This window comes from Corella eumyota, chromosome 4 (genome assembly GCF_963082875.1).
Source record: "Corella eumyota chromosome 4, kaCorEumy4.1, whole genome shotgun sequence".
In the NCBI taxonomy this organism is placed as follows: Eukaryota; Metazoa; Chordata; class Ascidiacea; order Phlebobranchia; family Corellidae; genus Corella; species Corella eumyota.
Window position 1 is genome coordinate 16970084 of NC_137493.1, and position 15343 is coordinate 16985426.

General features: G+C 28.8%; 3 protein-coding genes across 3 annotated transcripts; 1 reads left to right on the top strand and 2 right to left on the bottom strand.

The window, feature by feature from the left end:
* Positions 1-268: 268 nt before the first annotated feature.
* On the bottom strand, positions 269-2859 carry LOC145750124 (serine/threonine-protein kinase/endoribonuclease IRE1-like). Its single transcript, XM_082566072.1, has one exon. The coding sequence runs from the start codon at positions 2703-2705 to the stop codon at positions 873-875; it is 1833 nt and encodes a 610-aa protein (XP_082422198.1). The 5' UTR covers positions 2706-2859; the 3' UTR covers positions 269-872.
* A 149-nt stretch (positions 2860-3008) lies between these two features.
* LOC145751554 (dihydrolipoyl dehydrogenase, mitochondrial-like) lies at positions 3009-6736 on the top strand. Its single transcript, XM_082567731.1, has 11 exons — positions 3009-3172; positions 3369-3509; positions 3734-3872; positions 3958-4100; positions 4213-4311; positions 4530-4720; positions 4808-4906; positions 5079-5249; positions 5524-5774; positions 6240-6406; positions 6598-6736. Exons 1-11 carry the CDS (start codon positions 3146-3148, stop codon positions 6664-6666), a joined length of 1497 nt encoding a protein of 498 aa, XP_082423857.1. The 5' UTR covers positions 3009-3145; the 3' UTR covers positions 6667-6736.
* Positions 6737-6928: 192 nt separating this feature from the next.
* LOC145750115 (interleukin-1 receptor-associated kinase 4-like) lies at positions 6929-14979 on the bottom strand. Its single transcript, XM_082566061.1, has 13 exons — positions 14786-14979; positions 14050-14235; positions 13577-13613; positions 12984-13072; positions 12471-12631; positions 11757-11957; positions 11147-11265; positions 10587-10764; positions 10150-10236; positions 9736-9825; positions 9449-9629; positions 8970-9124; positions 6929-8689 (listed from the first exon to the last, which is right to left on the bottom strand). The coding sequence occupies exons 1-13, from the start codon at positions 14916-14918 to the stop codon at positions 7835-7837; spliced, it is 2472 nt and encodes an 823-aa protein (XP_082422187.1). The 5' UTR covers positions 14919-14979; the 3' UTR covers positions 6929-7834.
* Between the last annotated feature and the right edge of the window lie 364 nt (positions 14980-15343).

The following is a 15343-nucleotide window of genomic DNA, read 5'->3' on the forward strand; positions in this document are numbered from 1 at the left end:
AATTAATGGATAATAAATATGCTTACTAAAAAATATTAACTTTCTCACCTTCACCATTTAATTGGTGTCTTTTTTTTCTAAATTCATTTCTGAAATGCTTTTTACTAACAACTCAGTTTTACTTTTTAGTTTTTTTTTAACAAAAAATTCACCTCAAAAACCTAAAATATGAATTAACAATAATTAGAACTTAAATATACAGATTATTTAATTATAAACAAGTGGAACTAAAATTAAAGACATGAAGACTGCACAATTTATAGACCATAGTTAAAACAAAATTTCACAATAATTGAAGTTAAGGATATAAAAAATGTAAAAAATACAAAAATTAAATACCAAAATAAAAAATTATAACACCAAATAAATATACCTATAAATATTTTACACCAAGAACAGGCATAGAAAAAATAAGTGCCGTACCTTAAAAGGGAATAAAAACATTATAAAAGAAATAGAGTTAAAAATTCAGTACAAGTAAACAATAAATTTCTGAACTTGGAGGAAACAAAATATAGTTATAATAATAAAAGCAGAAAGAAATAGATTAAATAAAAAACGCTACATGTCTAATTTCCCCAACTTAAAAAAAACATTTACCTTTGTATTAAAAATAGCAATAAAGGTATTGACACACCATAAAAACTAGAGTATCGCTTCAAAACAAACAACAAATTGTGACTAATATTGATCTAGTCACATACAGGTGGAACTATTCATGGACATTTTAACACTGAGTAAATGTGTGGAAATGTGGAATTAGTATCTGTTACTTAATATAAGTCCCACATAAATATTGCACGCAACTTTACGTCACTAAAAACTTAAGTGATGATATATTTAAAATACCATATCCAATTGGTTTTAATATTTTAAATTTTTGGGTTTATGATAATTGAAACAACAGCTTTTTTAGGTAAGGTACCTATTGCAATTTTAATCTTAGGTCGGGAATGCATGTTTTTGGCCAAAAACTTATCTAAGCAAAATATTTCCTCAGTTAAATCCTTTTCTACTTTTATAACCTTTTTTTCATCAATAAAATCAAGAAAATAAATATATGCTAAACAGTTTCGCTTTAAAATAATAGAATTTTCTTTCCTTTTTAAAGTAAAGCCATCTTTACAGCCACCTAATACTGATTTAACAGCATTATTGTTTGATTTTGGTAGAAGAAAAGTATTAATTTGTTGGTCTTGATTAGGGGAAAACTTAATTGTTATTTCATGATTGAGATCGACTTCACCCAAATTTTGAACTTCGCTGCCCTTGCAGTCAATGATAATATCACAAAATCCAGTAAATGTAGCTGAATTTCCTTGCTCACTTGTACTTGGGAGGTCTTTGTTGACATTTGGTTTATTTTTGGTGGGTGTTAGTAATTCTCTCTTAGTTGAAGGATAAAAATCCCAGGCAGCGTTGATGTATCGGAAATACTCGTACAAATGAACCAGCAATTGTGGAATATCTTTAGTTAAAACATCGAGAAAGACATCCCAATCCACAGTGTTTTTAGTTGCATCATATCCAAGCAATTCAGCAAGTTTTTTATCATAATCAGCATCCTGAATATGCTCTTTTTGATTCCTTATTATCACAAGTAAATCAACAACATTACTGCATTTACCTATTTGCTTGGACTTCCTTAATAAGGGATGTAAAATTTTATAAGAAATTTTAAACTTTTTATATTCTTCTTTGGATTTTTCAATTAACAAGCTTTTGTTGAAATAGTTAAGGTAATAATCTTGGCTTTGAGTTAAGATTTTTTTATCTAGGTGATTTTTAGCATCTTTGTAAAACTCTAGTTTTCTTTTTGAATCCCAAAATAAAGGATGGCATGAAACTTCGGCAATTGTCGGGCGATCATCGCATTTGTGGTTAATCATTTGTGTCACCAATGCACTTGCAGTAACAGTTTCTTCTTTTGTTAATTCTAAGGTTAAGTTACACTTGAGATGGTGCAATTTAGGGGTCATTTTGTTGCAAATATTATGCTTTTGCTGAGGTTCATCATTTCCAAATGGAAAGCAACCGTCTGTTAACACAAAATGAATAAAAACACCCAGTGAAAAAATATCGAGCGATTTTCTGGTTTTAAATTTAGATTCATTTATTTCATAAGGTTGATAAGCAATTTGATTGCTTTCTGAATAAGAGAATAGCCCAGATTCTGAAGGGTTTAACTCCCTACTAAGGTCAAAATCAGCAATTTTAACCAATGTAACACCTTTGATCCTAACCATTAAGAAGTTGGTTGGTTTTATATCGCGGTGAATTAGATTACATTTTTCGTGCAAGTACAAGACTCCCTTGGCAGCTTGTCTTGTAATTTCTAGTGGGGTAATATCAGAGAAATATTCCTTTGCTGTCATTTCTGGATGATTTGAATCTCTAGCTGGTACAAATGGTTTATTGTCAACATATTGTTGTACAGTACCATCACACAATTCCATAAGCAACAGCGCATACGTGTCACATTTAGAATAAACAACATCAAAATAGTGAACTACATTCTGATTATCGTCTGCATGCTTTTCCAAAATTTGTTTTTCCGTTTTAAAGTTTGTGTATAAGTTTAAATTAATTTCTTTACCAGCGTAAGACTTGTTTGAATTAGGTTTTTTGTAGACACATACACTTGCATATTGGCCATCAGCAATTTTTTCAAGCTTTTCATAATTATCGAAGTTGGCCCCACTCATGATTTAAAAAAAAATCTTATTACCAGTATACCTAAAAATCGCGTTTACATAAAAATCGCGTATACAAAATTGCGCACATCGAATGAATGGTAATAAGAAAGATGCAAAGTCTAAGTAAAATATCTAATCCTTAAGACTTAGGTTCAATAAATACCTGAACAACCTACTTTTGTAAACAAAACCTTACAACTAAGTTCCTTAAATGAAAATGAATATAATTTAATGGAAACCCGTAAAACCTGACGATTGTTATCACAATAAAAATCGTCACAGTTCTGCTTGATTGAATTTTAAAATGGGGATTTTTTTATTTCACTTCGATTAAAAATTATTTTTCATCACCAAAAACATTTTGTTTGTAGTTAAAAAGTAATTTTTACATAGTTATAGTTAATTATATTCCATATTTCGTTTAATATTTTAAAGCCAGGCGAATAAATATGCTTAGAATCGGTTCACGCGTTTTGGTAAGTTAAAAACAGTATTTTAATTAACTGATTAACAAGTCTTATTTTAAAACCATATTTTTTTAATTAGTTACGATCTAAAAAACATAAAATCACCAATTTTTAAATTAATTTAAGCTTTTTTTAAATATATTGTTTTTTTAGATTTAGATGACAATAAATCAATTTTCAAACTTAAAATTTTTATCCATTTTAGACAAATATTCGAACCCAAACTTCCAGAACTTCCTCACATTTCTACAGCACAGGCCAAACACATGAAGCTGATTTAGTTGTTATTGGGTCAGGACCTGGAGGTTATGTTGCTGCCATTAAAGCAGCACAACTAGGATTAAAAGTAGGCTCTTATGCTCAATCAAACAAGGCCATTGTAAATTAAGGGCTTTAACTGTTAAACAGAATTGTAAACTTTAGTAATATTTGGGTTAAATTTCAATATTTGTAATCTTTGGGTCAATACAAATTGTGTTAAACTTTCTTTAGGCCTGTTTTGTATAGTAACTGCCAAAGTAATATGAATTTTCAATTTTTTATATATCTTTTTTATTTGTTTGTTTTTAGACTGTTTGTGTAGAAAAAGATGTAACCTTGGGGGGAACTTGTTTAAATGTGGGTTGTATTCCATCAAAAGCTTTGCTTAATAATTCACATTTTTATCATCTTGCCACTGGAAAAGATTTTGCAATGAGAGGAATTGATGGTAAAGAAATTTTTTCAAAGAACAAAAAACATTCGTAAAAATAAAAAACTTTACAAATATTGATTTAAATTTTTCTCTTTTCTAGCGCAAGTCACTTTAAACTTACCCAAAATGATGGAACAAAAATCATCAGCAGTTAAAGCCTTAACATCAGGCATTGCAGGATTATTTAAAGCTAATAAAGTTACCAGAATCGATGGACATGGATCCATACAAGGCCCTAACACAGTAAATACATAGTGCTTATTTAACGTCTAAAAGCAATCAATTGTAATAAAGAGTTTGCTTTAAACAAACATTTAAAAATACAAGTTTTTAAAATGGTTTAACTTAATTTTAGGTAGTAGCCAATAAAGCTGATGGAAGCCAAGATGTAATCAACACAAAGAATATTTTAATTGCCACTGGATCTGAAGTTACTCCATTTCCTGGAATCGAAGTAAAAATTAAATTATTTAAAATACTGTAAAATTTAAGCCTTGCAAATAAATAAGTAAACCCTGTAATTTAAATTTTTTTTTGTATAGGACTACCACAGTTTAGCATAGTCACTAAATCATTATGTATTACCAACAAAATACAATCTTTGTCATTGAGTTAAGCTGTCAATCAAAAATCAAAATTTTACCAAAAAATTAAAACTGTATATATTTTTAGATTGACGAACAAACTATAATCTCTTCAACCGGGGCTTTATCGCTAAAAGAAGTCCCCAAAAAGATGATTGTCATTGGGGCAGGGGTTATCGGGGTTGAGTTGGGGTCAGTATGGTCAAGGTTAGGGACAGAGGTCACCGCTGTCGAGTTTTTGGGTCACGTCGGGGGAATGGGGATAGATATGGAAGTTTCGTGAGTTTAAAAATTTTCAAAAATCAAGAACAAAAAAAGTGAAAATTTTTTTTGCAGTGCTTCCAATTTTTTTTTTTTAATATTTAGGAAAACTTTCCAAAGAACTTTACAGAAGCAAGGACTTAAATTTAAACTCAACACAAAAGTAATGTCAGCAGTTAGGTCTGGCAGCGACATCAAAGTAAAGTAAGAAATATTTAAAATTTACCACAAACACTATAAAATAAGAATTTACCAAACTAACAAAAATTCATCAACTAAGTTGGTCTACAAATAACAGTTATCCGATAATTTCTAATATTAAAAACTGATCATAATTTTTTTTTGGAAAAAATTTGTATATATATATATTGTTTAGTGTTGAAGCTGCCAAAGGAGGTAAAGAAGAAACTTTAGACTGCGATGTTTTGTTAGTTTGTATCGGAAGAAGGCCGTACACTCAAAACCTGGGTTTGGAGAATGTAGGGATCGAACTTGAGCCCAAAGGGACGATCAAAGTTAACGAAAGATTTCAAACATCATGCGAGAGGTAAGATTTAGAATTATGTTATACTATAACTAAATTGTATACCAATTCATAAAACAGAGCTTGGTGGCTGTTATAGATATTTATGGTAAATTAAGCCTTTAAAATAAGTAAAACTACAGTTTGTGGTGTGCAGGTAAGTTATCACAGGCAAATATTAGTTGAGAGTTGTGACCATATTCCAACAATTAAAATCCTGACCATAGGACCGGCAACTGATTTTTTTATGTAAGAGCTAGAAAGTAACAATCTAACCTTAAATACCAAATTTTTTTAGTGTATATGCCATTGGTGATGTCATAGCCGGTCCTATGTTAGCTCACAAAGCTGAGGATGAGGGAATAATATGTGTGGAAGGACTTACTGGAGCCCCAGTCCATATTGATTATAATTGTGTTCCATCTGTCATCTATACTCACCCTGAAGTGGGGTGGGTCGGAAAATCTGAGGAAAACTTGAAGGAAGAAAATGTTGCTTATAAGATCGGAAAGTTTCCGTTTTCTGCAAACAGCAGAGCTAAAACAAATGGTTATTACTTTTTTAAATTGGTGACTATTACAACTTGCAAGCAGTGGGAATCAAACTTAGGATTTTAGTCTTACTTATTATGGATAGTACTTGTTTAAAATTGTGACAATTACAACTTGCAAGCAGTGGGAATCAAATTCAGGATCATAGTCTTACTTATTATGGACGTTACGTGTTTAAAATTGTGAGAATTATAAATAGTATTATATTAGAATTTTAACTTGCCAGCAGTTGGAATCAAACTAAGGACTATAGGCTTACTGATTAAGGGTAGAATTTGTTTAAAATTGTGACAATTATAAATATTTTTACATTTATGTTACAACTTGCAAGCAGCGGGAATCAAACTCAGAACCTCAGTCTTACTTATTAAGGGTACAACAAGCTAGCAGTAGGTGTTTATGTTACTTGTAAACCTGGATAAGAAAATCTTTAAAACATTTAACAAATCAACATCACTTACAGCTGATCAAGATGGTTTCGTCAAAATCTTGAGCTCCAAAGAAACAGATCGCATCCTCGGAGCACACATCATCGGAGGCGGAGCAGGGGAGATGATCAATGAGGCTGTACTGGCCATGGAATATGGTGCCTCGGCAGAAGATGTGGCACGAGTATGCCACGCTCATCCGGTAAGTCACATTTTAACGCAAAATTTTTTTTATGTTTAAAATGGTAAAAATAACTTTAAAATAATATTAAAGAAATGCAAAAAAAATATGCTAATAAACACATTTAAAAATAAAATTTACAAAAAAAGCAAAAGAATACAAAGACTAATATTTAAAATGCTTCTTTAAATATTGAAATGTTTTGTTTCTAGACTCTTTCGGAGGCTTTTAGAGAAGCAAACTTAATGGCATATTGCGGAAAACCAATCAATAATGTCTAATATATTTTGCTACCGAAAAGTTCTATTTATTATTAAGATTTATACCCAAACCTGGGTTGTTATTATAATAAAAATACACAAAAAATAGTAAATTGTGTTGATAGTTTAGTATTAGACTAGACAGTAGAATGGCAAAAAAGTGTGTCAGTTAAAAAATAAAACACAAAGATAAAAATACTTGGTAATATTTAAAATAAGATCTTTTAATTATGTCAATACACAAACCCAATACTGTAAATATAATAGATTAAAAAAGCCTGCAAAAAACATTTTTACTTTATTACTAAACTAAATTATTCACCAAAACTAGATTTAAAAAGAAGTTAAACTCATCATTCTAAACAAAACACAAGAATATAATAATCTTTTCAACAACTTATATATTTGTTTATGCCTAAAAAGTAAACAAAATTTGACATCTGATATTTTAATAAATACAAGTGGAAAATAATGTACAAAACACATGTTTATATAAACCAACAATTTGTTACTGTACTATACCCCATCAAGTATGTTGTAGTATTTATGTTTATACAGTTTGCACCATAAAGCATTCCGCCAATAATTATTTGAAAAAAAACAAATTGTCATTTAATATAATACTAAGTTAGATATAGTTGTCAACACAATTAAAGTATATTTAGATAGGTATATTAAAATAGGTTTGTAGTTTAAAAAACAGAATTTTAATTATTTCAAAACCTAATTTTTTTCTGCAATTTTAAAAAACTTACTAACAGGATAGTAGATTAAATAAAATAATAAAAAAGCTTAAAAGCAGGGCAAATAAAAATAGCAATAATTAAACATTTACATAGATCATTAGAGTGCAATAAAAGAGCAAGAAAAATAGTTGTGTATATATCAAAAATATGGCAACAAAATATACAAATATCTACTGCAAGAGTATCAGAATAAAAACAAAATTAAAAAAAATTGTTCTCAAAATATTTAACAAAAAAATGAATTGAAAAAATAGATCTTAACACATTAAACAAGAATTTATTTTAACAATTTAAAATGTAATTTTAAAATATTACTATTTTTCTATTGAATGTTAAAAACAAAATTAAAAAAACTGACTTACATTTTTTTAAAAACTTTAACGTACCAAATATTCGATTTTTTTGCATTTTACTTATCAAAAAGAAAGAAAAAAATTCCAAAATCACTCACCCGCGACTCCTGGGTCATCCTGTCCATCGCTCTCTGTCGCCACCCGCCCAGTGTTAGAAAATATTTGCGTGTAGGAAGTTTCTCCGTTTCTTAACTTATCCATAATTGACTCCTTCACTGGATTCAAACTGACAGTCGTTGCACTTGAATTTAGCGAGTAGTCACCCAACGAGCATAAATTTGACTCCGAGTAAAGGTTACCATGGGGTGGAAGGTTACTTGACCCCCTGGGCCGAGATTCATTTGGGGGTTCCCCACTTTCGTAGCTTCGTTTACTGCTCAGATAGCTCTGTGAAGATGGGTAATAATCGGAGCGTTGCATTTCGCTGTTTGAACGATCGAAAGTTGTTTCGTCGGAGGTTAAGTAGGAGCGGGACTCAGATTCTAAATCTAAACTGTTAAAATTACCCGGGTAATTATCCCATTGGGTCCCTGGGGATACCTGTAAGGGAGAAACCCGCCGAGCCCGACTCAAATCTAACCCAAAAGGGTTTTCCGAAGTGGGTCGTATCCCATTTTGGTTTGTGCTATACCCAGCCCCATATAAGTCCCCACCCCCCTGTGGGTATGGATATTGGGGGTAATTCATTACTTTGCCCCCCCTAGGCACCCCTGGTGGCATGTAGTATGGCATAGGAGGGGTATAACCCGGTGGGTTAGGGGGGTAATGGGGCCCCCCGACGTAATAAACGTCACTGTTTGTGGTGTCAATTGATGAGCGATCTTGACTGTCTGAGTCAGAACTCGAGGAAAATCTTGAGTTTTTTAACTCGAGTTTACTCATGAGAGCTGAAGGTGAGATTTCTTTTCTGTTGTGTTGCCCTTCTTTGCTTAACTTGCGCTGGATCTGGATTAGAAAATTAAAAAAAAATTTTTTTTAAATTTAAAAATATAGAAAAGAAAAGTTTGTAAAAAATTTAATTTTTGTTCCAAAATTTTCTAATGGAACAAAAACTGTAACTGGGTTTGGTAACCATGCCATAATATACTCAAAATCTTTATGGAAACATTATCATTCATGGCATGTTTTTTTTCTGTCATGTTAATGAAACAATTATTATATATATTTCTATTACTATCAATGATAGGTGCAAAACTTTAAAAAAACAAACAACAGTTTTACTCACAGCTTGGGTGTCACCAATCAAAGAATGATCGACAGATTCAACTGGATCTCTACTTAACTGGCTTCCCGTACCAGTTAAACCCTTCCTCTTAGCATGTTCAATGTACTCACGTCGAGGCAAAGTCCCAGTTTCTTCATTGTTAGTACTTGGACCAGCTAAAGTGATAGTATAATGGAACCAAATGAATTTTGTGTGCGGATTGAAGTTTTATCGTAAGTTTAATTCTTTTAAGGTGTATAACTGGCAGCATGGAGTAATTACTGAGAATGTGGTGTTTAAACCACTCGGCCTAATTACATAAAGACCTGGGTTTTAAACTACAGTTTTCATGCTGTAGCACCCAACACTATAAACAATAAATATTATACTTCTAAAGGCCTAAAAGTATATATAATTAAGCTATACCTATTATTTATTACCCATCCATTTTAAAATCAAGTCAAATACCAACAAAAAATAATAATAAGTTATCAACTAACCTATGTCTGAATAATGGTTGTGGTTACTTTTCTTGTTAAGTTTTGCTAACTGATCATCAATTGCTTCAAGTTGCTGCAAAGTTTCGTCCATTTTCGGCCGTTTTGTTCGTTTCTCATGACAACACCGCAGCGCAAGTCGAACATATTTTAAAGCAAAAGATCTTTTGGGAAACGCTGGAATCTGAAAAATTATTTTTACTATAAATAAAAGTAAAATAATACAACAAAATTCATTTAAATAAACAATGAGATTAACAAAAACTTTACAAAAAGTGGGTATTTTTTACTTGTGGATCTTCGAGAGCGATTAATTTATCTTCAGTTTTTTCCAAACCAATTTCATCGACTTCACTCGCTATGTTGTCAACAAAATCTCTCTGAAATAAAAATTCAAATTTTTATACCTTTTAAAAGGAAAACCTAAAGAATAAATGCACTAAAATAGCTTAAACAAGTTTAATATTTTTATAACGAGGATATTTACAGTCTAATTAAGGCCAGAGTTTCTTCTGATAGTTTTGATAAATAGGTTAAGAAAATAATTTATTGTTTTATAAAGAAAAGATGACATCACATCCCAACCAAGGCTAAAGTTGCCTTTGTCAGTTTCAACCATTAATTAACTAGTATGGATCAACAACTAAGTCTAAGTTCCAAAGTTACATTTGCTTTTAATTGCCACACCAATATATCTTACTCACCAGTAAAGGTGTTTCCTTATTACGATCGAAAGCTCTCCTTCCAGTATAAAGTTCAAGTAAAACAACACCAAATGCAAATGTATCGACCTGCAACAAAAATTAATTTTCAATATATAATCTCATTTAAACAAAGTTATCATAAAAATCATCAGTCTAAAAATACTTCAAACACATTTTATAAAAAATATTTAAAACCACTATTAACTAAAGCTTGAAGTGGATCAAAAATTGTATAAACTCCCTTTTAAACCACCACTGAATCATCAAGTTAAAACAACAGGCAATCTTACAAAATCAACAATACATTGAACTAGTAAAGACAACTTAAGAAATAGCCAAGGTTATAGGAGATTTTATATGAAGAGCTTGTAGAAAATCAGCCTTCCAAAACAAGTAAAAGTAAATATCAATATACAGATTTTAAAACAAAAGTTTACCTGCACAGATAGCTTCTTGGTGCTGATATATTCATTAGCCAAATAACCCAAGGTGCCAGGTGTATGTTCATTCCCAAGCTTGATGTAACTTCCAGTTGTTGAGTTTCCCGGCATTTCTCGTGCCAAACCGAAGTCACCAAGTTTTGCCGTATAACTTTCATCAAGAAGAATATTGGCACTGGAAAAAAATTAAACACAAGTTTATAACACATGTTTAAACAGATGTTTTTGAAGTTTGAAAAATGTTTTTATAGGCATAGCTATACCTAAACCACAACCAAAGCTTAAAATCCATCAAGTAAAACTGTTTACAAATTTATCTCAATTAACATATGTTAAAAAGTGTATTTAATTCTGGGCATTACATGTTAAAAACTAACTTTTTACCTAAATATATCTTAAAAACTACTGTTTTATTTTCATTAAATTTATGTTAAAAACTTATATTTTATCCTGGTTAACTTAGTTAAGAACTTACATTTTATCCTGGTTTGTATATGTTATAAACTAATATTTTAGGTTGGCTTATATGTACTAAAAAACTTATATTTTTCACTTACGTTTTGATATCTCCATGAATTAAAGGTTTTGACTTCATTGTGTGTAGGAACTGAAGTCCAATGGCCGCTCCTCTTGAAACTTTAACTCTTGTTTCCCATTTCATTGGTTTGGATCCGTTCTGTTAAATCAAATATTAAATATAATGTAGTTAGAATAAGAAACAGTGACCATGTAAGACATACTATAATATCATGCATACTATGTTAACATGTATGCCAAATTTTAAGTATCTAAGTTCGTTTGCATTGTTTAAAAAGTCAATGGCCTGCCCTACAGTCAGTATCTTAATTGTCGTAATATGGTTGTAACTCTCAACTAATATTTGCCTTTAATAATTTACCTGCTTACCACAAACAGCAGTTTTATTTATTCAAAAGGCCTCTAAATAGAACATACATATATGTATATGTATCGTCCTTTAGACTCCATTTTTTATAGATATCCCAGTGTAAAGGAATTAAAAAGGCAAAACGGTCAGAATACTATATACCCACTAAATAACTTAAAACTTAAGACTTTATAAACTCTTTTATTGGACAATTTAATAAACAAACTAATTTCAGTGCCATTAAAAAAAGAAAATTTCGCATAATTATAAACAAAACTTACCAAACATTGCAACCTATCCTGTAGTGAACCATTCTCCATATAATGATAAATTAAACAAGGGTCAGGCCCATCTAACGACCAACCATACAGAGGTATAATATTAGGATGTCTGTACTCTGCTAAGTAGTTCAGTTCATTCCTTAAATCATCATGCTGACGATGTGTTTCAATAATACAAGTGGTTAAGGGGTTGTCCATGTCCTGTAGTAGAAAATAGAAATACTTCTGTTTTGGTGAAATATTTATAACTAAAACCAAGTTTATCAATATGTATATTCTTAGTGTTTTTAGTAATTTTTTTTTTGATATTACATATTACTTTAAAAAGTTTTATCTTTTGGATAAAGCTTGTTAATTTAACTTTCATAAAACTTTTAAAAATTAAAAAAAATTTGGTTAAAAATGTAGACACTAGGTTAAAATGGTTGTTAAATAATAACAATTTAGACAAAATTTAAACCATTAATTTCTATATAGTTCGGTTAATCATAATATTTTACACAATTATCAAACACTTAATTATTGTTAAAGGATTTAATTAGGGAATAATTAGTATTAATTTAAACTATCTATTATAAGTAATACTAGTTTAACTAAAACATATTAAAATATCCCAAATAATAAAGAATTTAATATAGTAAAAAAGGCATTTTGTATTTTATTTAAAAAATTTTTCTTAAAGAGCCCAAATCTAGATTGTTAAAAAAAACTTACTATTTTTAGTACTTTGCACGCAAATGTGGTTTTAGTTAAAATAACTTTGTAAACTTTTCCAAAAGCACCAGCCCCCAACTCCATTCTTGAACTGAAATTATTTGTCCCCCTTTTAATATCTTCATATGCATAATGCTTGGTTTCAATTCCAATCCAAGAGGCTAAAAAACAAAGCAATAGATATAGTTATTTAATAGTTTAGTGTTAAATTTAGGTCAAAAACATGATACTAAATTAAAAACACTTCTGGTTAAATTAATGAAAAACTATTTTAATAAGTTATATATATATTTGGAATATAGGATTTTCTTTATTAATTTGGCTATTATATATAATTTATTTTAAAATATAATATTATATATAGAGATATTAATTAATTAGATATATCATTTTTATGTTTATAAGGCTTAAAATCAGGTTTAAATAATAAAACAAAACTCGGTTAGTATATTAAAATAATAGGTTCAGAATTTAAACATTTTTTTTAAGTATTTAAATAATAAATTAACTAACCTTTAGAAGAACTAGTTTTTTGTTCCATGGTATTATGCATGCCTGGACTAAACTTCTTTTCACAAGGAACAGTGTTATGTGATCTTAAACTATAATACATCATTCTCATTTAAAAACAACTAAAAACAGCACAACATAAATCAAACCTACATAAAAACTACCTACTTACTATTAATGTATACAACACACACGCTATACAAATTACTATGATGCTATATTTAACATTCAAAGAGATATATTGAATTCCCCCTACTTAATATTATTCTTAAGATGAATACAGTTTACAATATAATTTTTTCGCATAGTATTTAAAAAAATTTGCATACAGATATTTTATGTAGTAATGATATAACATCTAAATATAGATATTGACCGTTTAGTACAATATGTGAAATGTAATATGGGTAGTTTTCTTAGTAAATATATGTAAATAAATAATAATAACCACAAAGCTTTTCCTACACTATAAATATTTATATTTTTATAAATAAATATAGAAAACTAAAACTATGGGTAACTTATTCACATTTTTTTTAAGTTTTGAATAAAATAATCTTAGTAAAAAACTGTTTAAAAATAAATTGTTAGTTTACCTGGATTGAAATAAACTTAATGGACTTTCATCAGTGTCTGTAAATAAATTAAAATAAACAAAATTAAAGTTAATAAAAGTTAACATCTAATTAACAAATGATCTTATGAATTCTTTTTTTATCATTAAACAAAAAACCATTAAACATGGCAATAATTACCAATATAAAAAACACCATTAATCAAGCAGAAGTAACCAAAACAAAACACCATAAAACAACCAATTTTAACCATTTAATACCATATTATCACAAATAAACACCGTTTGGTCATTAATATCAACTGGTAAACTACATTCAATTACCAATAAACACCATAGAATAAACCAATAGCAACAATAAAACACCATTAAAATAAAAATACTAAAATTGACCAGTGCAAACCATTTGTTCCCCAAAAAGCACTATTTAATTACTTATTAACACCATTTTAATCATAAATATAACCCAATAAACACCATTCTATTAAAATTTACCAAATTCTGCCAATATTTCCTCAGCAAGTTGAACCAACCCAACTTCCTTCATGACTTTATAAAGTTGTCGAATTCTGATCATTTTGTGCGAACAATCACGAAGCAGATTATCGGTTGGACTTCCGTGCATTTCAAACGAAAGACGAAACTTTTTACTTCGTGTTTCATCGAATCCAAGTTTGCTTACTATTAAAATTAATAATTCTGGTTTAAATCTTTTTTTTAAGTTGAAATAATATGAAAATGCTAATCTTAAAGTCAAAACAGACAATTAACTTTTTTATTTATGCTTTCCGAACATTAATATAAGTAAAAAATATATATATATATTTACAAAATAATATTTAACGCAACAAAATGAAAATATCAATTTTATGATTTAAAACATGCCATAAATATTAATTTTTTAATAAAGATTTTAAGTATATTATGACATGGTAAAAAAAAACAGTATTTCATAAATAAATATTTTACAATTGTTAAATTTGTTTAATCAGATCTATATTTATTTAATACGTTTTAATACAATCTTTACAAGTTTAAATTAAGTTAAAATTCCATTTAAAACAATTACTAAAACAAACGCTATTATATACATCAAACAAAACAATCATAAAAGACAATCGATCAAACATACCATTGTCTTATTGTTATTATAACAATAACATATACAATGTAAAGATAAAAAGCGTATAACAATTATAATTGTTAAAGGTAAGTTTAATTTTTTAATTACCAAGTTTTTGCCAATATCCTTCGTTTTGATGAATCGTGTAATCGATCTGTGTACATAACTGCGATCTTTTATCTGCTGGTATCTCGTCTATATACCTCCTGGACGAAAATGGAATATTGCTACTACTAGACATCTTATTACAGGAATTTTTATGAAGTCATAATCAAAATTGTAAACAAAACAATCAACCGAGATTTTTCTTTGATTTTAAATGACTGGATTATTTTTTATTTCTAGTCATTAAAAAGTGTTTCCAAATTATTTTAAATATACGCAACAATATTTTATTTAAAATTAAAGTTTATCCTCAAAATAAGAAATTTTTTTTTGAATATTAGCTACACTAAAATAAACAAAACTTTAATTTTAATCTAATAAAATAAACAATTTTTTATCAGCAGTTTTATTTAGCTATGAACTACATTTTATAGTAATTCTGTGGCACAAAATTAAATAATCTCTATTTAAAACTAAAATAACAGTCAGCAAAAAAAACAATTGATCTACAAAATTAAAATTGATCTAAAAAAGATAATATTTACAAATTTTAAAAAAGTG

Coding starts and splice junctions, on each gene's coding strand:
- LOC145750124 (XM_082566072.1), bottom strand. CDS start 2,705: ATGAGTGGGGCCAACTTCGATAATTATGAAAAGCTTGAAAAAATTGCT.
- LOC145751554 (XM_082567731.1), top strand. CDS start 3,146: ATGCTTAGAATCGGTTCACGCGTTTTG. Junction 4,312..4,529: donor CTCCATTTCCTGGAATCGAA/GTAAAAATTAAA, acceptor ATATATTTTTAG/ATTGACGAACAAACTATAAT. Junction 5,250..5,523: donor TTTCAAACATCATGCGAGAG/GTAAGATTTAGA, acceptor AAATTTTTTTAG/TGTATATGCCATTGGTGATG.
- LOC145750115 (XM_082566061.1), bottom strand. CDS start 14,918: ATGTCTAGTAGTAGCAATATTCCATTTTCGTCCAGGAGGTATATAGAC. Junction 12,632..12,983: donor AAAAACTAGTTCTTCTAAAG/GTTAGTTAATTT, acceptor TTTGTTTTTTAG/CCTCTTGGATTGGAATTGAA. Junction 10,765..11,146: donor ATTCATGGAGATATCAAAAC/GTAAGTGAAAAA, acceptor ATTTTTTTCCAG/TGCCAATATTCTTCTTGATG.